General features: G+C 42.5%; 1 protein-coding gene across 3 annotated transcripts in view; it reads right to left on the bottom strand.

Moving 5' to 3' along the window:
• Positions 1 to 337: 337 nt before the first annotated feature.
• Positions 338 to 26,452, bottom strand: part of nab1b (NGFI-A binding protein 1b (EGR1 binding protein 1)) — a 54,864-nt gene continuing 28,749 nt past the window's right edge. The window contains exons 6-8 of one of the 3 annotated variants that reach the window (XM_068035644.1): positions 15,853 to 16,018; positions 3,776 to 3,933; positions 338 to 2,575 (exon numbers count right to left, since the gene is read on the bottom strand). In XM_068035644.1, the coding sequence (XP_067891745.1) occupies positions 2,456 to 2,575; positions 3,776 to 3,933; positions 15,853 to 16,018 (444 nt within the window). In that variant the 3' untranslated portion in view covers positions 338 to 2,455. The remainder of the gene's footprint in view (positions 2,576 to 3,775; positions 3,934 to 15,852; positions 16,019 to 26,452) is intronic. The other 2 variants (XM_068035645.1, XM_068035646.1) reach the window with 2 other exon arrangements.

Below are 26,452 nucleotides of genomic sequence, written 5' to 3'. Positions count from 1 at the left end.
GTGAAGTGCCAATCTTATTCAAAGACCCCACATGATACTTACTATGTTTAACAGATACATCGTAGTTATGCAGCCATGCTTCCAATCTGAGGCTTGGGTTAAGATGTATTGCTAGCAGAGTGGAAAGATCTTTACATTACATTCAATCCCTGCTGTAGTTCAGTTGGGAATTGACAAAGGACTACAAAAAATTGTAAATTTTCATTTTTTCAAAGGCATCTCACCCTAATCATTACAAAAAGAATGCATTGCCAGCAGTGATGGGGGTATTCCAAAATTACTGTAGTTTGGGCGGGATCTTAGATTTCTGAAGAACAGTAAGCCATGGAACACCAAATCAGAACTCCAAAAATATATTTTAATGTTTATATAACAAATTAAATACATTAGTGTTTATCCAAAACATCCTATACTGTATTTTCAGACCACTCAATTAACACTGGCCCATTTGCCATTTAAGTAGCAATTTCAAACAGTACAGACCACTAGAACGATCAACCATTCTCCCAGATATCCTCAGACCCTTGCAATGTTCATCAAATTGAATTCCAAAAGGAAACAATAAAATTAACCTAACATATTATTGGTTACATTAGAGTATGTGTACTGTCGATCACCACTTTACAGTTTCTAGCATTTTAAAGATCAAAAGGGTTATGAGGGAGGCACAGTTTAAACTATGTTCTAACATACTTTTGGCTAACGGTCAAGACATTATTAGAGACATTATTATAGCAACATCAGTACATTACAGGTCGAAGTTCAAGAGAACATTTCATGGCAACAATGTACAACACAGTTTTCAAATTAGTTGAATTGTACCATAGGGAATTGCGCTCAATTCCCTTTATGAGCTAATCTGCCACTACAACAGAGTAATACTCTACAGCTATTCTCCAGTTAACAGGTAATATAAAATGATATTTGACTTTGACTAAAATGTAATATGCAGCTACCAAAGTTACTTTTATACGTTTTGAACAGGAGTGTACAACCAGCTGTTGTAATCTTCTGTAATAATCAGCATTATCTGTGTAATTATTGCATTTTTTTCTGGTGTCTCCTCTTTAATGCTGCATTTATAATGATTCTTGGTCTGTCTGTAGCAACAATACTACAGGGCTTTGGCTGCCTGCAAGACCAGATTAATATATCTGGACACTGATCAGTTAAATTCTCCACAACCAAAATGCAATATGATTTCTAACAGAATGCACACTGAACAAAAAAAAAGTAGAAAACAGGGCAAAAAGAAACCTCATTTTACAAATCTTCTTTAATGCAGACCTGAATCTCAGCGTTGTATCTACTGTTTCTAGTAGAAAAGTTGCAAATGCAGCTCTTTTGACTAAAGTCTTTGTTCACTATTTCAGTCCAGCACCCCCCTCCAAGATCCAAAAAAAGTTAAGATGCAGCAATTAAAAAATAAATGGATTAATAGTATAAACTATACACTAATAAAAGTAAAACTAAGTTCATAAAAACATGGATGGACAAGGTATATGAACAGAAATAGCTAAAAAGCAACTGTGTGTTTTAACAAGAAAAGGCTCAAGTTTTGATGTTTTCCCTCTAGTTTAATTATGGATGTGGGAATTTCCCGATATCTAGTCTGCTACCTAACTAAATAGACAGGGAGCCTCCTGACATTGATTGTATTTAAATAAGAGGATAGACACATTGCTCAGAAACCTGGTCAAACATGTGCACCACTTCTGATACATGTGAATAACTTCAGCAATTGTGCTTGAAATACACATTTGGAGCAACCTTTCATGCATTTTGATTCTTTCTCTTTCACTACTTTGAGATTGAACAGTTCCATTTACCATGTGCTTATATTGGATCATCTCAACTAGACGAATTCATCAAAACTCATTTCCTTGATCCAATTCTATCCCACATCCCTTATTAATGATAAATGAACATGTTAAACATATATAATCTTTGACATTACATGTGTACTGCAACCCACTTTAGATCTAAATAAAAGTATACAACAATCAGGAAGGTTTTGGTTAGCTATAATGCTAGACTAGTTTCTAGACAAAAGCAATACATTATCTATCTTAAGCTGGTGTGTATTAAAAAAAGTTTCAATGTATTGTTTATTAACTACTTTCAATACTGGGTTCCATTTTCAATAGAATTTGCTTTTCTTCATGACCAATTCTTAAATAATGTTAAATAGATTATTCTTTAAGCAGTTGTTTCACGGCGAAGACCAGCTGCTCTTACAGTACTTACTGAACACAGCCAATAATGAAGTATCAGGTTAGAAATTATTCCATTTTCTGCTGAAATAACAAACCATTGTCCACAGTAACTTTAACAAAACAGAAACCACAATAATGGAACAAATATGAGGCAACATTGGTCATTAAGGCTCTTGTTATGGTGCTTGCTGATGTCATTTTGAGAAACAGGCAAATTTGGAAAAGGCTATCTAACATCTTCAGGCTCTATTTTGATAGGTTTCAATGCTTCTTTCTTCTTTTCTGTGTGATTTAGGACCGTCTGGCAAAACTCCTTCAAGGTGCCAATGTTTTCTGTTATATAAAAAAAAATCAGCAGTCTGGAGATAGATAAACATTGATTATCATATGCATTTCATATAAAAGATGGAGTCTGCTACCACTACCATTATCTCTGTAGATATACTGATTGTAGGTTTTACCCATAGGCTGACATTTAGATGTTTGTGGTTTAACCACATTTAAAAATTCCCTTCTTTCACCCCCTCACACCACAAGTTATAGAAGGCACATAAAATGTTACATTAACATAAATTCTTTATACCATTATTTTTAGAAATGCTAATAAAATGAGCAGAATCTCAATTATGTAACGTGCTCAATTTAAAATTAGTATCAGGTGGCTTTGGTCTTGGTGACATTGAAATTGATTCAGTTTTGGCAGAATTGCCGAAAATATGCTGATTACTATTTTCTATGCATCAAAATTCTCTTTACTATACCCCAGTACTCATGTGCATTAGTAGAAAGATACATCACTTGTTGTACTTTTTCTTCAATATGTAATGCCCCGTTTGTATTACTGAAAGTAATATTTGCATTGTTTCCTGGTCCATTAATACCATTAGGCAAATACAGCACTTGGAGTTAATTCAAAGCTTCATTTACAAATTTTGCCAGTGTGGCTGGGAGGACTATGGTCTGTACAGGCCAACAGTGATAACAGCTCATTAGTACCCTGAACATGCAACTGAGGAGTTGGCCTACCCATAATTAGACCCAAGATGCCACTGAAAAGAGGCACTAGGGCACTCAACTGGGTGGGCACCCACTCAAAAGAGTTTTGGCAATAGCATCAGTTCATTTACAATACAAGATTATCTCCAGTTGTAGTTTTGAATATATGGGACATAGAAAGTGCAGGATGCACAGTGTTTCTGGTGGTCCCACCGCTGCCTTAGAAAAAAAGAGTTTTGATCTCAGTCAGGTAATTTGATGTAGGAGGCGGGTGAAGTGTGTACTTCTGCAGGTGTATGAAAGTGGAAAAAATCTAACTTCATTACATTTCCAAACAGTAGCAGTCAATTACAGAGTGAGTGGCACTGAAGCCTTGGGGAATAGGCTACGTGCTTGTGCACGTCAGAGAATTGAATATGCCATGAGGAACAATTAAAATACATACAAGGCATTATGATAGTAGATGACAAAATGCGGGCGAGAGTACTATCGCTATAAAGTAAGAAAATATGCAAACAGCAAAATCTCTCTCTCATTAAATGGAATTTCATTATCTTATTCACCTTACCTGAAGAGTGAGGCTCTCGTGGATTACTAGAATAAAGTCTGCTTAATTCATTTGATACTTGCTTAGCAAGTTGTAAATCTTCTCTAGATACCATTTGCTGCATTATTTGCCTGCTCTGCTGATTAGAGGTCCTGAGATTCAGTGGTTTTTCAGCTGAAGACAAAAGGTAAATTAGAGTAGTGAAAGATAAGTTACTAGCCTTATTCTGATATAAACATTATAAACAAAGTAACACAAGCAAAATACTATAGATACTGGAAATTGAAAATAAAAACAAAATGCTAGAAATACTCAGGAGGTCAGGCAGCTTCTGTGAAGAGAGAAAAACAGTTTATTTTGAGCTTGTATTCCCTCAAGTATAGAAGATCGAGGGGGTGATCTGATTGAACATTTTAAACATTTCAAAGATTTGATACGGTAGGTATGGGGAAAACTATTTCCTATAGTAGGGAATTCAAGACAAAAAGGGACATAATCTTAAAATTAGATTTAGATCCTTTAGGAATGAAATCAGGAAGCACTTTTTACACACAAAGATTAGTAGAAATCTGGAACTCTTTGCCCCCAAAAGGCTGTTGGTAATTGGAGCTTTCAAGGCAGAGTGATAGATTTTTGTTATAAAGGGATATGGAGGCAAAAGCAGGTAAATGAAATTGAGGAGCAGATCAGCCATGATCTAACTAAATGGTTGAGCAGGTTCAAGGGGCTGAATGGCCTACTGTTATTCCCAGAGTTAACATTTCAGCTCGATGACCTTTCGTTAGGCCAGTTCCGACACAAGGTCACCAACCTGAAACATTAACTCTGTTTCTCCACAGATATTGTGTGTCCTGAGTGTTCGTTATAAAAACAGAAAATGCTGGAAACGATGTTATGTTATGTAACCTACACTTGGTATTTTATTTCTGTAGTTTCTAACTACTATACATATTCTGGCAAATATGCTCTGTTTAGAACATGAAGATATTTTTCTCTAACTTTGCATCTGCAATATTACATTCCCATTGTTCACTGCTAGCAGTTGCCTCATCTATACAAACAGCTCATCCAGTCACAATATTGGCTGATTTTTCACCAACTGAAATAAGTGCAGCAGAGGGGTGGAACACAAAGTTAAGGAAATTAGGATATTCAGTTTCCATGTATACTAACTCCTTTCTTAATTTTAAGTTTCTGATGCACTGAAAGCAGCCTGTTCCACATGTGCTGATGCCAAAATAACCCAGGAACTCAGCAATCTAACTCAGTATATGTACAGTAATGGATAACTAACAGTAGGAAGGTCTGAAAGGCAGACTTGCACATTGTGCCTTCCTAAAATGCTATACATGCAGCATTTGACGACACTAGCAGTTATAAAATCTAGTATGGGGCAGCACTGTGCAACAAAATACATGCTGTGCAACAGAGCAGTAAGATGTAGGTCACGCTTCAGCTGCAACTCAATCACAACTGTTTTTGTGAGGTGGAGACATAGAAGACAAATACTTTCTTACAAGTGAAATGGCAAAGGTCCTTTGAAAAGTATGTATGGGGAGAAAAACATCACAACTGCCCTTGTACAGAGTTTGACTGGCAACTAGGCAATCTACTTACAACAAAATATTTCATTTATATAGCACCATTAGCATAACACCCCAAAGCACTGGGAACTTGGGAGGGAAGTGGAAGAATAATGGGACCGGTTTTTGAAACAGGGTCGGGAATCCGAGGCACAGATAATTTCAGGGTCCCAACCCTGCACCTCAACTGTGTCGCACATGCAATACTATTTTGAGATGTAAATGCCCTAATTGGGCAGGAGGCAAGTTCGGCATCCAATTAGTGGTGCCGAGCATCTCCAGGAGGTGGGAGTTGCCTGCAGAGTGCAAGTGGCAAAGGCAGACAGCATCCATGATGGGGCCTGCCATTGTCTTGCCAAAAAGAGCAGACAGGTCCTTAGAGGGCCAGGCAGCATAAAAGAGTAAGACGGTTTTCAAATATCCAAAACTGAGGGAATGCACATTATCTGGCGCAAGATCCCCAAGGGCCCCATAAATTTCAACTCCCAAAAAAAAAAGTTTCCCTTTGATCCACTATGAACCCAACAGCTGTGCACTAATATGCATCAGACTGTTCAGGCTCACTGGAATCCCATTTGAAAATTGCAGTCCTGAGATCCTCAGCCCCTTAACAAGCTCTAGGAGATTAATGGGCTGTTAATTGGATAATTGGAGGCAAGTAGGTTCCCTTTTCCTTTGCTGTTATTTCCTCCCCCTACCAACTTCAACTTTAAAAATTGGAGTCTGTCCTGGAGGCATTGCGATCCAGAGACACCCTTCAGGACCGCAATTTTTAAAATCACATCTGCACCCGTCCTCACCCTGCCAACTTTTGAAAATCTGGTCCGTGGAGTCAGAGGAGGTGCTTGATTGTCAAGTGAACTGTCCCTACTCTGCAGAACGATAGAGCAATAAGGAGGAGTTAGCTGTGGAGAGGGAGATGTGATATGGTGTGAGATGGTCAAGGCAAATCTGGCTGTGGACAGAACAGGCCAGCCATGCCCCATGTGCGCATGGATCTGCAGACCTCAGTCTTAAGGATATGAAGATGAAAATTGTACCGGCGAACAATATGTGCCAAATTTTATAAGCTCGCCGTTTTCGGCGGCAAGCTTGCACGTGTGACTTGTGCGCCGCTGAGCCCGCGCGATATTTCACGCGGCGGCTCATTTAAATGGAGGGGGCAGAACGGCTGACTCCGATGAAGTAGAAGGGGCGGCTACTCCATCCCCGGCAATGGCGACCGGCGCCACCGCGCAGGCGCTGTTTTTAAAGGGCTTCAAGCCCTACAGTTTAATTTAAAAATTTTAAAGGGACAGATGTGAAAACATTAAAGTTTAAATTTTCAGTGCAAATCCGCATTCCCACCTCCCCAATGAGAATGCTATCTGAATAGCCCTTTCCAGCCCCAAAAAAATTAGATTCTGACATTTCCTCCTGAACACGCACCACTTTACCCTTCAAACCCTTCCCAGCATCCCCCCCACCAATCATGTAGGATTCTGCCGTTAGCCCCCCCCCACCCTCCTCAACCTGAAAATTTCACTCTCTCTTCCCCCCCCCCCCCACCCCACCCCCGAGTCTCAACAGAGATCTGAAGACGCCAGACTTCCGGCAACCGGCTGGAACATCGGCATGGGACAGCTGTCACTACCAGATAGGTGATTATTCATTTATTTTAATGTCATTAGCATATCGACATTAAGGCTCCAGCGCCGAGTGGCAGGGGCTGGCCCGGGGCCTCACCGCCGCTGTAAAATGAGGCTAAGCCTTCTCTGTGTAGGAGGTCGTGGTGGGTCTCTCCTAGAAGGATTTTCCGAGCATCCGACGCCACGATCCCAGACATCGGATGGCTGGTAAAATTCAGCCCTTTAGTTAACGACAAATGACCTGGTGGGAGACAAGGTTCTCAAAGGCAGAACCAAGCAGGCTCGCGTTAATAACAGTGCACCAGCGTCATGATTGGCCAAAGGACAAGGAGTTGGTAGTTGGAGAGCTGGGGTTTAAAGGTTGTTGGGTTGTGAATTGGCAGAGAGAAATGGATGGTGGGCACAAATGGCCTTGGTTGTCCTTGGACAAGAAAAGATGCTAAAGGAATAGGGCAAGAGGCTACAATGGGACTTGGCAACCACTGAGTTGCAGAAAGGTCATGGTAGAATATTACTCAGTTGATGCAACTTTGGTGGTGCAAGAAAAGGAGTCACCATACATGAGTCAAGTTTCAGCGGAACTAGAATATCAAGACATATATTCAAGGTGAGGTCATGCATGTAGAAGGCTTTGTTCATAAAGGAGTGAACTTTCTGGACACAGAGCAGACTGGAAGTTGGAGACTCATGGAAATTTGGAGGGCAGCATGGAAGAGGAAAGTGGGACAGGAAGAAGTTTAACCAACCCAGCAAATAAACTGGTTGCTAGAAAAAGGGGCTGAGACAGTTTGAATTGCTGCTTTGGGAGAGACAGTAATGGATGTCATAGCAAACACAGCAGAGAATTCCCAAGATGGAGTAGAAGGACACCATGGGCACATCCAGGAGGAACTCAAATAGCTGCAGTTAAGTCTTGGAGCAGATTAGTGTTAAATGAAACTTGGAACCTAAAAGGTCATCCCTAAGACCATGCTGCCCACCCACTTCCTGAGATGACTCCAATCCTAAAATATTATGCTTTTCTGAGATCTAAATTGTAGTTTGAGTTGAAGAAATGAAACGTTACCAGGTTCAGTAAAATGCACTGAAGCAAGCAGTTTGCCAACTATTCACTTAAAAGCAGTTGCTAGTTTAAATTAATGCTGAATAATACAATAAGTTGACAATATTTAATTCTGACTCTCCAAAAAAAGAAAATCAAATACCCTGTCTCATTTATCCTCACCTTTCTGTGTCACCACACGCACAAGGCTGAATGTCTAAGTGATCTGGTCTTGCACTTTCATTTCTTCTCCTGTCATTTCCTCAATGCTACTTTCTTTCCCTTCCCCTCTACATAAAATAAGTCTAGTGCTTTGCTGAATTACAGGGTCTGTTGAACGAGGCCTAATTTCGTTCATGATCAAGATTGCTTCCAGCATAGCAAATGGATTGGAGAAATTATTCTATTTTATTTGAAGTGTACCCACCATTGCATTTACACTAAACCCAATAACAAAAAGGGAAGTCTGTTGAGAGACCACAGAATTCCTGTTCGACAGGTTAATGGTGCAGATGATGTCTGCATCTTAGATAATATACACATGCGTTCACTCCCTCCTTTATATTTTGTTTTTGCAAGCCATTGCGATAGAGCTTATGCCAAAGTGAATCATATCATAATAGGAGCAGCAGTAAGCCATTCGGCCCCTCAAGCCTGCTCCGCCATTCAATTAAATCATGGCTGATCTGATTGTGGGCTTAACTCCACTTTCCTGTCTGCCCCCATAACCCTAGACTCCCTTGTATATCAAAAATCTGTCTAATTCAGCCTTGAATGTATTCAATGACCTAGCCTCCACTATGGGGAACAGAATTCCAAAGATTAATGACCCTCTGGGCGGTATAGCTCAGTGGGAGAGCATTTGACTACAGATCAAGAGGTCTCTGGTTCAAATCCCAAAGCCTCCTTTGTTGGGGCGGCACAGTGGCGCAGTAGCACCGCAGCCTCACAGCTCCAGTGACCCGGGTTCGGGTCATGGTGCTGCCTGTGCAGAGTTTGCAAGTTCTCCCTGTGACCGTGTGGGTTTCCTCCAGGTGCTCCGATTTCCCTCACATGCTGCAGACTTGCGGGTTGATAGGTAAATTGCCCCTAGCGTAGGTAGGTGGTAGGAAAATTGAGGGAAGGTGGGGATGTGAGAGGGAAATGGGATTAATATAGGATTAGTATAAATTGGTGGTTGATGGTCAGCACAGACTCGGTGGGCCGAAGGGCCTGTTTCAGTGCTGTGTCTCTCTGACTCGGAGAAGAAATTCCTCCTTATCTCGGTCTTAAAAGGGAGACCCCTTATTTTGAAATTTTGTTCCCAGTTCTAAATTTCCCCATGAGAGGAAACATGCTCTCAACATCTACCCTGCCAAGTTCCCTCAGACCCTTATATGTTTCAATAAGATCACCTCTCATTCTTCTAAACTCCACTGAGTATAGACCCAACTTGCTCAACCTTCCCTCATAAGGCAACCCCTTCATCCCAGGAATCAACCGAGTAAACCTTCTTGAACTTTTTTTTTTATTTCCAAAATATACTTTATTCATAAAAATCTGTAAAAAATACATTACCAGTTTCAAACAGCACCAAGTCAAAAAATACAAACACTGCAAAGGTGATCAGTTTCCATCAATACAATCATGAGTTGTCTCACAACCCTTCCATTTCATTTGTCATGCCATATACATTTTTACATTTTACAGCACACGAGATTTTCCCAATACAGTTCGAGGGGTTTCCCATGGATCCAGCCCCTCCGTTCAGCTTGGTGGGGGGACCTTACACTGTGGTCTTTCCCCATTGAGCCTTTTCTGTGGCTGCCTCAAGCTTTAGTGAGTCCCTCAGCGCGTAGTCCTGGACCTTGGAATGTGCCAGTCTGCAACATTCGGTGGTGGGCAACTCTTTCCGCTGGAAGACCAGCAAGTTTCGGGCAGACCAAAGGGCGTCTTTCACCGAATTGATAGTCTTCCAGCAGCAGTTGATGTTTGTCTCGGTGTGTCTGTCCCCGGGAACAGCCCGTAGAGCACAGACTCCTGTGTTACAGAGCTGCTTGGGATGAACCTCGACAAAAACCACTGCATCTCTTTCCACACCTGCTTTGCAAAGACACATTCCAGAAGGAGGTGGGCAACCATCTCTTCCCCACCAGCCACCGCGAGGGCAGTGTGCGGAGTGGGTGAGACTTCGGGTGTGCAGGATGGATCTGACGGGGAGGGCTCTTCTCACCACCAGCCAAGCTACATCTTGGTGCTTGTTTGAAAGTTATGGTGATGAGGCATTCCGCCAAATGCTCGGGGAACCATCTGACAGGATCCACTGTCTCCTTTTCCCGTAGGGCCTCGAGGACATTCTGTGCAGACCACTGCCTGATGGATTGGTGGTCAAAGGTGTTTTTCCGCAGAAACTGCTCCATGAAGGATAGGCGGTACGGCAGAGTCCAACTGGATGGAGCGTTCCGCGGCAATGTGACCAGGCCCATCCTTCGCAACACCGGGGACAGATAGAACCTCAGCATGTAGTGACACTTGGAGTTTGCATACTGGAGGTCTACACACAGCTTGATGCAGCCGCACACTAAGGTGGTCATCAGGATGAGGGCGACGTTGGGTACATTTTTCCCGCCCTCATCCAGAGGTTTGAACATCGTGTCCTCCGGACCCAGTCCATTTTAGATCCCCAAATGAAGCGTAAAATGGCTCAGGTGACCGCCACAGCGCAGGAGTGGGGTATGGGCCAGACCTGCGCCACGTACAGCAACAACTTGAGCGCCTCGCACCTGATGACCAGGTTCTTACCCACAATGGAGATCGCTGCCCCCACATGCTCAACTTGTGTTGTACCTTGGCTACTCGCTCCTCCTTGGATAGTCAGAAGCTTTTTCCCAGGGTGGAAGAGTCAGTTACTAGGGGACATAGGTTTAAGGTGCGAGGGGCAAAGTTTAGAGGGGATGTGCAAGGCAAGTTTTTTTTTTTACACAGAGGGTGGTGAGTGCCTGGAACTTGCTGCCAGGGGAGGTGGTGGAAGCAAATACGATAGCGACGTTTAAGAGACATCTTGACAAATACATGAATAGGAAGGGAATAGAGGGATATGGGCCCCGGAAGTGCAGAAGGTGTTAGTTTAGGCAGGCATCAAGATCGGCACAGGCTTGGAGGGCCGAATGGCCTGTTCCTGTGCTGTACTGTTCTTGGTTCTCCCAGGTTTTGGTGCACACCCTGGCCCTTCCGAACCATATCCCCAGCACCTTCAGGTAGTCTGACCTGACGGTGAAGGGGACAAAGGATCGGTCAGCCTACTTCCCAAAAAACATGGCCTTGCTCTTGCCGTGGTTAACTTTGGCTCCCGAGGCCAGTTCGAACTGGTCGCAGATGCTCATCAGTCTGTGCACAGACAGCGGATCAAACCTTCTTCAACTTTTTTTTTTTTTTTTTTCCAAAATATACTTTATTCATAAAAATCTGTAAAAATTACATTGCCAAACAGTTTCCAAACAGCACCAAAAAATACAAACATTGCAAGGGAGATCAGTTTCCTTCAATACTGTCATGAGTTTCTTCCCAACCCTTCTGTTTCACAATTGTCATGTCAATTACAGTTTTACATTTACAGCAATTGAGAATATTAACGATACAGTTCGAGGGGTTTCCCATTGATCCAGCCCCTCAGTCCAGCTTGGTGGGGGAACCTTACACTGTGGTCTTTCCCCATTGAGCCTTTGCTGCGGCTGCCCCAAGCTTTAGTGTGTCCCTCAGCACGTAGTCCTGGACCTTGGAATGTGCCAGTCTGCAACATTTGGTGGTGGACAACTCTTTGCGCTGGAAGACCAGCAAGTTTCGGGCAGACCAAAGGGCGTCTTTCACCGAATTGATAGTCCTCCAGCAGCAGTTGATGTTTGTCTCGGTGTGCGTCCCTGGGAACAGCCCGTAGAGCACAGACTCCTGTGTTACAGAGCTGCTTGGGATGAACCTTGACAAAAACCACTGCATCTCTTTCCACACCTGCTTTGCAAAGGCACATTCCAGGAGGAGGTATGCGACTGTCTCTTCCCCACCACAGCCAACGCGGGGGTATTGTGCGGAGGGGGCGAGACTTCGGGTGTGCATGAAGGATCTGACGGGGAGGGCCCTTCTCACCACCAGCCGAGCTACATCTTGGTGCTTGTTTGAAAGTTCTGGTGATGAGGCATTCCGCCAAATGACTTTGACGGTCTGCTCGGGGAACCATCCGACAGGATCCACCGTTTCCTTTTCCCGTAGGGCCTTGAGGACATTCCGTGCAGCCCACTGCCTGTCAACCTTCTTCAACTGTTTCTAATGCAAGTATATCCCTCCTTAAATAAAGAGACCAAAACCGTATGCAGTACTCTGGGTGCAGTCTCACCAATGCCCTTTACAGTTGTAGTGACTTCCCTACCTGTATACGTGACCCCCTTGCAATAAATGCCAACATTCCATTTGCCTTACTAATTACTCGCTGTACCTACATGCTAACTTTGTGATTCATGTACAAAGACACCCAGATCCCTTTGTATCGCAGCATTCTGAAGCGCCTCTCCATGTAAATAATAATTCTACTTTTCTATTTTTCCCATCAAAGTGGACAACCTCATATTTTCCCACATTATACTCTGCCAAATTTTTGCCCACTCATTTAACTTAGTTACATCTCTTTGCAGACACTGTGTCTTCCTACCTATCTTTATATCAGCAGCAAATTTGGCTAGAATACACTTGGTCCCTTCATCCAAGTCATTAATATAGATTGTAAATAGTTGAGGCCCCAGCATTGATCCATGTGGCACTCCACTAGTTAGTTTGCCAACCTGAAAATGCCCCATTTGCCCTGACACTCTGTTTCCTGTTAGTTGGCACTCCTGTATCCATGCTAATATATTACCTCCAACACCATGAGCTTTTATCTTGTGTAGTAACCTTTTATCAAATGCCTTTTGGAAATCCAAATCCACCTTCCCGTTTATTCACCCTGCTCGTTACATCCTCAAAGAACTCTGATAAATTTGTCAAATATCATTTCCCTTTCATAAAACCATTGTGACTCTGCCTGATTGCATTATAATTTTCTAAATGTCCTGCTACGACTTCGTTAATAGATTCCAGCATTTTCCCAATGACAGATGTTAGGCTAACTGGCCTACAGTTCCTACTTTCTGAATCCCTCCTTTCTTGAATAAAGGCATTACATATGCGGTTTTCCAAGTCATTGGGGCGTTCACAGAATCTCGGGAATTTTGGAAGATTACAACAAATGCATCCACTATTTCTGCAGCTACTTCTTATAAGACCCTAGGATGCATGCCATCAGGTCCAGGGGACTTGTCAGCCTTTAGTCCCATTAGTTTTCCAAGTACTTTTTCTCTAGTGATAGTGATTGTTTTAAGTTCCTACTTCCCTTTTGCCTCTTGATTTTCTACTGTTCCCGAGATGCTTTTTGTGCCTTCTACTGTGAAGACAGATACAAAATACTTGTTCAAAGTCACTGCTATTTCCTTGTTTTCCATTATTAATTCCCCAGCCTCATCCTCTAAGGGACCAAAACTTACTTTAGCTACTCTCTTCCTTTTCATATATTTGTAGAAGCTTTTACTGTCTGTTTTTACATTTCTTGCTAGTTCACTCTGTTCTCCATAGTGGAGGCTAGGTCATTGAATATATTTAAGGCTGAATTAGACAGATTTTTGATTCTCCCTATATTTGTTTTCAGTCATCCTCAGCTGTTTTCTAAAATTTTCCCAATTTTCTAGCCTACCACTAATCTTTGCAGCATTGTACACCTTTTCTTTCAATTTGATACCATCCTCAACTTCTTTAGTTAGCAACAGATGGTGCATCCTTCTCAGGGAGTCTTTCGTTTTGAATAGAATACATCTTTGTTGAGTTATGAACCATCTTCTTAAATGTCTGCCCTTTTATCTCATTTTCCCAGTCCACTTTAGCCAAATCAGACTTCATAAACTTAAAGGCAATTACAAGGATAAGACACTAATTTCAGACCCAAATTTCTCACCCTCAAACTGAATGTGAAATTCAATCATGTTATGATCACTCTTTCCTAAAGGATCCTTTACTACGAGGTCATTAATTAATCTTGTACACATTACCAGGTCTAAAATAGCCTGTTCTCTGGTTGGTTCCAGATATATTGTTCTAAAAAATTGTCCGGAATACACTCTACCAACTCATCCTGCAGGCTACCTTTGCCAATTTGATTAGTGCAATCTATATGAAGAGTAAAATCACCCTCAACTATTGCAGTACCTTTCCTACAAGCCTGCATTATTTCTTGATATATACTCTGTCCTACAGTGTAGCTACTGATAGGGGGTCTATAAACTACTCCCACCAGTGACTTCTTGTCTCTGCTATTTCTTATCCTTACCCAACTATAAACTACTCCCACCAGTGACTTCTTGTCTCTGCTATTTCTTATCCTTACCCAAACTGATTCTACAGGCTGCACTTTGTGCAGGAGATGGGGCTCCCGGCACCCGGCTGTAAAGTCAGGGGGAACCCCGTCTCTGCATTTTCTCAGACCCTCAGAGTGATTCTCTGGTCTTTTGGGGTCAAAGTTTAACGAGGCGTGAGTCCCTTCCCTTTAAAGACTTTATTGGGACGAGGATCCCACCCCACAGCTACCAGCCAATCACAGGGTACTGCAGAGACCTTGGACCCAGTTGCAGCACTGGAATGCCAGAGAAGAGGTAGGCAAGGTGGGATCGCCGGGGCCAGACCAAAAGGACCCGGCGAGGGGGAGCGTGGGGGGGTGGGTGTTCAGTGTTCAGTGGGCCCAGTTGTTCCTGGTGGGGGTCCTCGGTGGACCACAAATTGCCACAAAGGAGGAACACCCCCCTACCCCAAGCCCGCAGGGAGGGTGCCTCCTTTTCCAAGGTGTCCTCCCTGCGTGGAGGCCCACCCCTCCCTGACCCTGCCGCTGATAAGATACCAGTGACAGAGGGAAGAGGCCCCTATTTGGCCTTTGAGCGGGAAGGCCCTCATCAGCCTATCCCACCCCTAGAGAATCGGAACCGGGAATCCCGTGCGGGTTCAGAGGCGGACAATTCTGCCCAGATTCTCCAGCCACCGCCCCCCCTCCCCACACCACCACAAAACCCGCCGTTGGGAGGAGAACAAAATCTGGCCCCACATCTTGATCTTCCGAGTCAAGATCATTTTGCATTACTGTACTGATCTCATCCTTTACTATCAGAGCTACCCCACCTCCTTTTCCTTTCCTCCTATCCTTCCAAAATGTCAAATACCCTTGAATATTTAGTTCCCAGCCTTGGTCACCTTGCAACCACATCTCTGTAATGGCTATCGTATCATACCCATTTGTTTCTATTTGTGCTATCAATTCATCCATCTTGCTACAAATGCTGAATGCATTCAGATAAACAGCCTTTAATTCTGTTTTTTTTTAAAACCATTTTTCCCTACCCTGACCTTATTTGCTGGTGCATGCTTATGTTTGTACACTCTATCCCTTCCTGTCACACTCTGGTTATCATTACCTGTATCGCTACCCTCCATCACAAACAACTCTCCATAAGGTTGGTTTAGAGGGCAGAATGAGCCATATTTATACTGTAAATCAGAAATTGGACTTGGGAAAATATCAAGTCTACTCTGAAGGTTGATGCTACACAAAAATGAACTACAGCTTCAATATTGTGCTACAGCTTTAAATCAGTTTTTCTTTTTATCAAATGGTGGATTGCTGAGCAAAATCATAATACATTTTGGGTCTAGTTCAATCATAAAAAGCATTTGATGTGCAGTTTCATTTTAAGCAGATTTATTAAACCTGGCAGTCATAGAAGCCAATTAGATTTTGTACCTTGTCCATCCATGGTCTCTGCTGAAGGGCTTCTGGAATTCTGCTCTTCAGAATACTGCCTGCAAGCTGTGGCAGATGGATGTCGCTCAGACACTTGCAACATGTCCTGTCCCGTTTGTTCACGCAGAATCATTATGTATTTAGCTGCTATGGTTTCAAGTTGGATCTGAAAAACAAAAAGAGTTCAGTGATATTTTAATATATTTCCTCAGATTTCTGAGCAAGATTTTGCTTTTAAAAGTACTATCAAGTAGTAGAAATAGCATTGCTGTTAAAAGAAAAATAAATCCACATCACTAAGGGACTGTCTTTAATTTATTCCCACTATTTGCTCAAAATGCTGTTTGAAACTATTTTTATCCACCATTTTCCCCCTGTAACTGAGAAATTTCTAATGCTCAAAACCTGTAAAGTTAAACATTAAAAATAAAAATTACTTATTCCACAATAACATGAATGGATCCATTTACCAACATTTTCAGCCTTTTAATGCCTGCTCCTTTTGACTCCAGATTCAGGTGAGTATATTTTTAAAAACTTACCTTGTTTTTCCTTTTTATAGCCTCCAGATCTGGTATTCCTGAGTACAGCCAGTGTTGGCACTTACTGCCTCAGAGCAAACCAATCTTGCACTGAAGCCTCAGACAGGCATAAGGTCCCTTATTTGCATATGCAATGGGTCTAATGCCTGTTTCAAGCGAGGGTACTGCATGCTGATTTTTCTGACCTTTACCAATATGGTGGGTGGTGCACTGCCAGCCTGAATGTTTTCTACCTCCCACATCGAAGGCTGAGGAGGTCATTTTAACACCAGAAAACAGATAATACATGGTTAAATTTCTAGGGCATATACGATCTCCCCCATCCTCCCCATAAAAGCATACACCTGCTTGCTGAACCAGACAAAAACCTTGTCCGATTTAATACCGGTTTTAATTTAGGATGGACCAAAATAAAAGATCTTGAATTGAACTTGGTTACAAATACAAAAGCAAAATACTGCAGATGCTGCAAATCTTAAAAACAGAAAATGCTGGAAATACTCAGCAGGTCAGGCAGCGTTTGCGAAGAGAAAGAGTGTTAATATTTCAGGTTGATAACGTTAATTCTGACGAAAGGTTATCAATCTGAAACGTTAGCTCTGTTACTCTCTTCACAGATGCTGCCTAAACTGCCGAGTGTTTCTAGCATTTTCTGCTTTGGTTACAAATACATCCAATTAGTCTAATTTTCAAATTATAAACTGGGCAACTAAACTGAAGGCCTTCACAATCAGGTGCAGATAAGGTATTTATTTTCATCACTGATACAACCAGACATATTTTTGGGCCGCTGTCATAACATTAGATGGAAAAATATTCATAAACTGTTTTCTGTTTATTGTTGCAACACACATTAGGATATATCACAATTTTCAACTGATCTATTTGGACACACTAAAGTTGAAAACAAAATTGTAAAAATATAAACAGGCATTCTGCCCTTAATAGGCTTCCATTTACAGGTCAACAGATAATGAATGTTAATTCAGAATTGTCCACTGATTTCTTCCATTTACATGTATTGTTGGTTTAGCAAAATATTGAAATGTCAATTACCTCAATATTGTTTTCTTATAAGAGGAACTGAGTAACAAATACCATTGCAAACTCAAACAATACAAGAAACAAGTAGTCTGGCTAGACATGGGTACCTGCTTTTTCCTCAAAAAATCTGTTTTAATGTACTGTTTCTATTTTCAAACAGTGATCCTAGGAGGCAATATTATACATTGAGCCCGAATGCATTCCACATAATGATTATACATATTCAACTACTCAGTCTTCTGTGTGACTGAACTCAAATCACACTGGTGTCAGGAGACACCAGGCAAAGGCCAGGCATATCATATGGGTTGGGGCATTCCTACCTTCTCATTCTTGCATGCCTCTTTACAACCGGCTAACAGCCACACTGGCAGTAATCACAGAACAGCAGGCTATTCATCCCATCGTGCCTGTGCTGGCTCTTTGAAAGAGCTATCTAATTAGTCCTATTCCTCCTGCTCTTTCCCCATAATGGTGCAACTTTTTCCACTTTTAAGTACCTATCCAATTCCCTTTGAAAGTTACTATTGAATCTGCTTTCACCACTCTTTCAGGTAGTGAATTCCAGATCGCAAAAACTGATGATTTTTCCTCACGTCACCTCTGGTTCCTTTGCCAATTAAATCCACCCCCTCTGGTACCGATCCATCTGCCAATGGAAACTTTCTCCTTATTTACTCCATCAAAACCCTTCATGATTTTGAACATTTCTATCAAATCTCCCCTGTATCTACTCTGTTCCCAGGAGAACAACTCAGTTTCTCTAGTCTATGTAACTGAAGTCTTTATCCCTGATACCATTGTAATGAATCTCCTCTGCACCCTTCCAGAGGTCCTGACCTTCTTCCTAAAGTGTGGAACCCAAATTGGACACAATACTTCAACTGAAGCCTAACCCATGCTTTATAAAGGATTAGCATAACTTCATTGCTATTCTACTCTATGCCTCCAAATATTAAGTCCATGATCCCATATGCCTTTTTAAATCAGTTTTCTCCTTGTTCAAGACCTTTGTTTAATAAAGGTTGCAAGGACATTCCTAGTAACTACATGCCAGTCAGCTTAACATCAGTGGTGGGTAAGGTTTTAGAAACAATAATCAGGGGGAAAAAAAAAATCAGCTGTCATTTGGAGAGGTTTGAATTAATGGAGGAGAGCCAGCACAGATTTGTAAAAGGCAGATCATGCTCAACTAATCTAATTGCATTTTTAAAATTAATTAACAGAGAAGGTTGATGAAGTGATTGCAGTGGATGTTGTCTATATGGATTTTAAGAAAACATTTGACAAAGTACCACATAAAAAGTTGGTTAACAAAACTGAGGCTCATGGAATAGGAGGGTCAGTGTCCAATTGGATAAAAAGTTGGCTTAAAGACAGGACACATCGAGTCGGGGTAAATGGTTGTTTTTCAGCCTGGAGGATGGTAGACAGTGGTGTTCCCCAAGGGTCAGTGCTAGAACCACTACTTTCTTTGACATATATAAAATGAGTATTGATGAAAATAAAGACATGCTGTCAAAGCTTTTCGTCTTGCACTCATCAGGGCAATCCGCAGGAATACCAATGTAAGGGAAAGCAACAACTTTATACTGTACGAGAACAAAGTGCTGATTGATTGGTAGAGGCATCATCATGGAGAATGCACCTGTTTATGGTGACTGACAGTTAACTGCCAAGCTTTGTTTGAAATTTAAACCAGGCAGCTTGACTCCGATTGGTTAAGGCATTGCCCCGAGGAATGAACCTGCAAATGGTTGTCACTTATTTTGTTTATCTGAAACAGGTGCAATGTGTGTACATGTTCTCTGTCTGCCAAAAGTTTCAGCAACAGGTGAAGCTTGCTGTTTCATGCTGCTACTATGCAATAGCAATATGTGTGGTGTTCGCCACTAACAGGATGCTGCAGTCAAGCCAAAAAGACGTCCTGCCTGCACACAAATGAGTAATAAGATATATGAATTTCAATGCCAGTGTGATGCTAGGTATACAGGCCGTATGTCCCAAAGACTGGCAGTTCGTATCAAACAACGTGTCCCTACCACTGTTCGCAACGGGCAAGGTACAGGCCATACCCAACCAGCCTGTGCTTTCAAATCTCAAACAAACAGTGTCCAACATTAGATGTGATTTCACGATTGGATAATATTTGCTAAATAATCCTCAGTGTGCTAAGAATTACGCTGACAACCAATTTAAAATCGTCAGTAGGGCTCACAGTATGGCGCATTTGCGCGTACTAGAAGCTACATATAGTATACAGGACTCTGTTCTTTGCAGATGTGTGCACATGATGAAAACAAACTTGCAGGGCTAAGGGGATAGAGCGGGGGGAAATAGGACTGACTGGATTACTCTACAGAGAGCCAGCATGGACTCGATGGATTCAGTGGCCTCCTCCTTTTGTACCGTAATGACTCTATAGACTCTATTCTTAACTTGTCCTGCTACCTTCAAAGACTTGTGCACTTACGCTGCCAGGTCTCCCTGTTCCTGCACCCCCTTTAAAATTATACCAGTTAATTTATATTGCCTCTCCTCATTCTTCCTATCAAATTAAATCACTTAACACTTATTTGCATTAAATTTCATCTACCTTGGGCTGGATTTTATGCACCCAGCAGAGGTCCCAAGGCTGGGCAAAAATACAAGGGAAACTGTATCTCATGGTGCTCCAATAATTAACTGCCAGTGCAAAGGTTCGACGAGCATCCCACCTGCCTGAGGGCTGGGAGCTCAGCAGTCCCAGCAGTGCCACTGGGAGCAGTGGCCACTGCTGCAACTGCAACAGTCACCGAACCAGTAACAGCCATGGAGCCCCAGACTGCAGGCATGTGGGGCAGACTTGCTGGGGCCAGTCAGGCAGGTCCCAGCAAGGGGCAGGAGCTGGGCTGCTGAGTGCAGGGGAGTGGCTTTTGCTGCTGGGGGCCCTCTGTGGACCACAGAATGCTCATGGATGAGCGCCCAGAGAGAGGCCGCCTGGTTTTACTGGGCGGTCTTCACACGTGGCAGAGGCCAACCACCAACCCCCGCATCAACTGCTAGTAAAATGCCAGTGACGGTAGGAAGAGACCCTTAACTGAGCATTAATTGGCCACCTAAGGGACTCAATTGGCTTCTAGGCAGGAAGGCCATCCTCGAACTTCCCCATGCTGCACTAAATTCAATGGCATGGGAAATTTCACCCTGCACCTTCGCTTGCAATTTTAAGGGCCCGCCACCACCCTGCCCATTCCTGGAGGGCTCAAAATTCAGCCCCTTGTGTCTGTCCATTTCAACAGTATGTCTATGCTCTTCTGAAGTCTGTTTCTATCCTCCTCTGAGTTTTGTGTCACCGGCAAACAATGAAATTTTGCCCTGTATACCCAAGTTTAGGTCATTTACATCAAAAAGAGCAGTGGTCTCAGCATGGACCTTGGGGAGCACAACTGTGCACTTCTCTCCAGATGGAAAACCTTTCAACATGACACTCTACTTTGTGTCCCTTGGACAGCTACTATCCCTTTAATGCCACTGGCTTCTATTTTGCTAACAAGTTTATTAAGCAGCATTTTATCAAACACCTTTTGAAAGTCCATATACTCATCAAACCAAACTACCCTCATCAACCCTCTCCATTATTTCAAAGAATTCAAATCAAGTTTATCAAACACAATTTGCTTTCATAAATATGGGCTGGCTTTCATTTATTAGCCTGTTTCTCCAGGTGGCAATTAATTTTGTTCCAGATTAATGTCTCAAAATTTCTCCAGCGCTGACAGTGGGTTAACTGACCTGTAAATGCTTGGGTTTAGCCCTTTCCCCTTTATGCAGACAGGGGTGTAATATTTACAATCATCCAGCCCTCTGGCAGTATCCCCATGGCCAAAGCATCTGCACTTTCCACCCTTACTTCCTTTAATAACCTAGGATGCATCCCATCTGGACAGGATGACTTTTTTTACTTTAAGAACTGCAACCTTTTAAGTAACTCCTCTATTTTTTTAAAATCCTATCCAATTTTTAAACTATCTCCACCTTTACTGTGATATTGCATCTGTCTTCACAACAGAGAGTGTTGCCAAAGTACTCATTTAGTACCTCAGCCACGCCCTCTGCCTGTACTCAAAGATCTCCTTTTTGGTCCATAATCAGCCATACCTTTTTATTATTTGTGTGTTTATAAAATACTTTTGGGTTCTCCTTTATGGTTACCTGCGAATCTATTCTCATATACTCATTTTTCCTCTTTTATTCCCTTTTTCAGTTTTCTCCTGTACTTTTTGTATTAAGCTTGGTTCTCTACTGAATTATGAACCCAACATTTATCAAAAACCTCCTTTCCTTGTTTCATTTAAATTTCTGTGGGGTAGAAATTTGTCTTGGACGGTGGCACTAAACAGCCAGTATTGCTCCGTTGCCCTTTACACACAGCGCTTGATATTCAGTTTCACTGCAGTCAATACCACCAGAGATGAATTTCTACCCCTATCCTTTCCTCCTTGTGGTAATGTGTCTAATCTATCCCCGAACTACTACTTACTTGAAGACCTACCATTGATTATGTACCATTTTACTTGCCAATCTTTGATTCCAATCTGCCTCTGCCTTTTCAATTCTCAGAAATTCACCCTCTTCTAGTAGAATATTTTCACATTTGATTTTTCTCGTCATTTTCCATAACTACTCTAAGCCTACTGATAGTGATCATTGTTTCCCAAATGCTCTCCCACTGAAGCATGCTTCCCTTGCCCCATTTCATTCCTCAGAACTAGATCCAACACTGCTTTCTTCCCCATTGGGCTGAAAACACAGCAAGAAAATTTTCCTGTAATCATTTCAAAGACTCCACTCTGTCATTGCCCTTTACATTGTTATCTTCCCAGTTTATATTAGGATAAGTGAGGTCCATTATCATTATTCTATAATTCTTGCATTGTTTTGTAGTTTGCCTGCAAATTTGCTCTTTTACCTCCTTCCCACTATATGGTGGCCAAAAGTATACACCCAGCTCTACTAACCAAAGAGTTTCAGTCTTTGAACCTCAAGTAAATCATCCCTTTCTAGTGCTATAATATCTTTAATCAATACTGCTTCCCCGTGTTTCCTCACCTGCAAACCCACCATTTTTTCCTTCCTCATCTTTCCTGAATACATTGCAATCAGAAATATTAAGTGCCTCCCCTTGTTTGAACTAGGTCTCAGTTATTGCCACCATATCATAATCCCATGTGTCTACTTGGCCTTCAGTTCGCCAACCTTATTTACCATGTCTGTGCATTTTAACAATAACTCTAAACCCATCTTAATCTGCCTCACATTTCCCCACTGTCTAATACCTCCTACGTCTGAACTGCTCTTCATTTTAATGCTGTCTATCTCTCCCACGCATCATCCCAGTGCCTCTCCCCTTGTCAAATTAGTTTAAACACTCAACAGCATTAGTTAAACCTTCATGTGAAGTGACTGGTTCCAGCCCTGCAACCCGTCTATCTAGTACAGGCCTATCCTGCCCCAGAACTGGTCCCAATGCCCCAGGAATTTGAAGCCCTCCCTCCAGCTCCATAACCTGTCTGATTTTACAACTGCTATTCTCTCTAGTATGTAACATTGGGAGTAATCCAGTTATTTATGGGGAAGGTAGCATAGTGGTTAAATTAATATACCAGCAATCCAGAGCCTGGACTAAATCTGTGACATGATTCAAATCCCATCATGGCAGCTGGAGAATTTAAATTCAGTTAATTAAATAAATTGGAATTTTAAAAAAAGCTAATATCAGTAACACTCACTATGAAAACACTGGATTACTTTAAAAACCCATCCGGTTCAATTCTGTCCTATTGGGAAGGAAATCTGCTGTTCTGGCCTATGTGTGACTCCAGACCCACATTAATGTGGTTGACTCTTAACTGCCTCAAATGGCTGAGCAAGCCACACAGTTGCACCTCAAGGATAATTAGGGATGGGCAATAAATGCTCATCTTGCCAGCGATGCCCACATCCCATGAATGAATTTTTAAAAATACCCCCTGTAAGGTCCTGCTCTTTAACCTACTTCACAGCTCCTAAAACTCTGTCGGTCCTTTTCCTACCTGTGTCATTGATTTTAACATTGATCACATCTTCTGCCTGTTCCCCATCCCCTATAAAATATTCTGCACCTATTCAGAGATGTCACTTACCTTGGCACCTGTGTGGCAACACTGAGGAACTCAGTTTGGCAGCTGCAGAAACACCTGTCTGTCTATCTCACAACTACTGAATCCCCTATTCACTGCACGGGGGGCACAGTAAAGTGGTTATTTGCCCCACAGTGCTGTGGATGTGCTCTAGACTGTACTCCCCCAAGGTGTCAACACCCTCACTGGTATTCAGCACACTCCCAGAGGATTCCTGCACTGCCTGCCTCTTCCTAACTTGCCACGCAATTACTATCCTCCTCAAGTCTAAGCTGTGGGGTGACAACCACCTAAAAGATGCACTCCAGAAAATTCTTCGCCTCCCAATAGCCAGGATGTGGACTGCCTACCCCATCCTATTCTTTCAAGCCACAAGAAGTACATGGCCTTGGAAAGGGAGAGAACACCAGAATAAGTATGGCCTGATTGGGAACTTTTATTCTGAAGGTCTGTTGCTTCAGTCAAATCTCCTTGTTCAAACATAGCACCATCATTTACTGCACTATATATGCAACTTAGCAGCTCAGTAATAAGAGGCAACATACAAACATCTGGATTTAAAAATCAATGGAAAAATAACAGCTTGATCCTTAAATTGATTTTGCCCTTGCACTTTGGTGCTTTGTTGCATGTTGCAGCAATGTGAAATTTTAGAGTATTAGCTATAGGTTTGTGTCCTCTACTTGCAATTCTATTGAGTTACTGAGATCAGACACATTTGTGTGTGCATGCCAAACACGGGGAGGACACTGCTTCCACTCAAAGAGCAGGTAAGTATTGAAGTGCCAGTTGTTGCTTGGCTGCTCATATGCATCTCCTAACAACTGGGTCAGAATGGCATTGTGAAAGCCTCTGCACTCACCTGAACTTTACACATGGTGCTAGAAACTTGAATTTAGGGAGAGAGTAGGAGGGAAAGAATTCAGGAGGAGGAGGAAAAAGGGAGCATAAATCTTCAGAAAAATCCTCTCCATCTTTATTGTTTCCTCATTTTCCTGTCCATCACAATCTGCTGTCTTCAATGTATCTAAGGGCTCTGTGTTCCCAGTATACCTGCTTTGGAAAACTGCACTATTCTTTGTTGACAGGACATTCAAATTTCAGAAAACATGGGTTGGTCGGATAGTCCCACCTCAAGGTTCACTTACAGAGCTAGCTGCATTATGAAAGGAAGAGCATGGATGCCAAGATTTTCTCTTCGGTAGCAGATTACAAGAAACAGTGGCGCAAAATATACTTAAGGACAAGGCAGTAAGTTCAAGAAGTAATCTCAGACAGTTTAAAATGCATCAGAAGGTTGAAACTATTCCAGATTAGTATGCAACTTGCAGTTTGTTTTTCTGGTTGTAGCATTTGTGTGTGACAATGGCAGCAGCAGTTTGCAACGCGTCATATATTAGACACGTCATCACCCTCAGCAGCCTAAAGGTATGACTCATGTGAATCATTAGAGGAGTGTGACATTTTAAATCTCAGCCCAGCAGACTTTCATGCTTTTCCTATTAAATGCAACATGAACTAATTCCTCTGATAGTAACTAAATCAGGGTGGTCAATGTCACCAAATACCAAAGTGCCCCAGTGTGATCAGAGCCGAGTACAAAAACATCTTCCATTTGTCAAAGCACCTAGATAGATACTACAGATACATAAAACTAAGAGGTTGAATTGGGGTGGAGGAAACCTTACATCCTCCACCGCCCAATGGCAATACACCACAGAAAATCTACAGCCCATATTTATGTTACCTGATGAGCCAGCAACCAACCTAAATAACAAGGTGAAGATATTATGCATGGTTCACTGTAATTAGATATAGCATGTTATTGTGGGAAAATAGAGACAAAAGTCAGATACTCCTTACAGAGAGTGTGAAGGCAATAAAGTGGGGCAAGTGACCGAACCACTCATGCATCCCTGCTGATGCGGCAAATATGGATCAGTTCAGTCACGGACAATGGGTTTCCCAACATGGCCATGAAGAAATAAGTAATATTTATAAATTTGTGTGTGTTTGGGGGGAGGGGGAAAAGAGTCAAAAATATAGTGTAATACAAAGAGGGGTGAGCAATTGCTTCAGAATTAACCTACCAGTCAAGCTTTTAAAAATTCTTTTTACTTTCTTTAAACTGAAGCAACACATACATTTTGATGAAATAGTTGGTGGTATCATTAGAGAAGCAGAAATGCCATGGATATATAATCAAACTAACTGATTATTAATAAGACAAGCATTTTATTCCATATTTTAAAAAGTTGGGGGAATTTAAATTCCCCCAGTTGCCATGGTGGGATTTGAACTCATGGGCCGGAATTTTACTCCCCCCCAAACGAGCGGGCTGGTGGTGGGCCGACGGTGGGGGTGGGTGGGGGACCAGCACAAATTGAGTGGGAGGTTGGGTGGGGGTGGGGGGGGTGGCGTGGGTGGGGGGGGGAGGTACGGGCATTCCCGATCCCCTCCTGCCCCTGCTGCAATTTTATGCGGGGCAGCAGCGAGAAAGCCTGCCCCAGGCCAATCAAGACCCTTAAGTGGCCAATTAACTGGCACCTAAGGGCCTCTGCCCGTCACCACAGGTATTTTACCCTTGGCAGCCAAACGGCAGAAGCCTCAAAAACTCACCTGGTGACATCAGGCGGCCTTCTTGCGAGCTAGTGCGGGGTCATCCAGATTGGGAATCCTGTGCCCCACTGAGGGGTGCCCCTGAAGCCCCAACCGCCCCCAATGTACAACAACTGCCCCTTGCCTCGATTGCCCCCAGTGAGGCCCTAAAAACGTAGATAAGTAGCGGTGCCGTCCTTCATCTTGCTTGCGATGACTAGGTGTAGTCCCAGCAGTGGACACCACTCACATTGG

This window comes from Heterodontus francisci, chromosome 7 (assembly GCF_036365525.1).
Source record: "Heterodontus francisci isolate sHetFra1 chromosome 7, sHetFra1.hap1, whole genome shotgun sequence".
Lineage (NCBI taxonomy): Eukaryota > Metazoa > Chordata > Chondrichthyes > Heterodontiformes > Heterodontidae > Heterodontus > Heterodontus francisci.
Note: the sequence above shows the minus strand (reverse complement) of the source record. Positions and strands in the feature narration are given on the sequence as shown.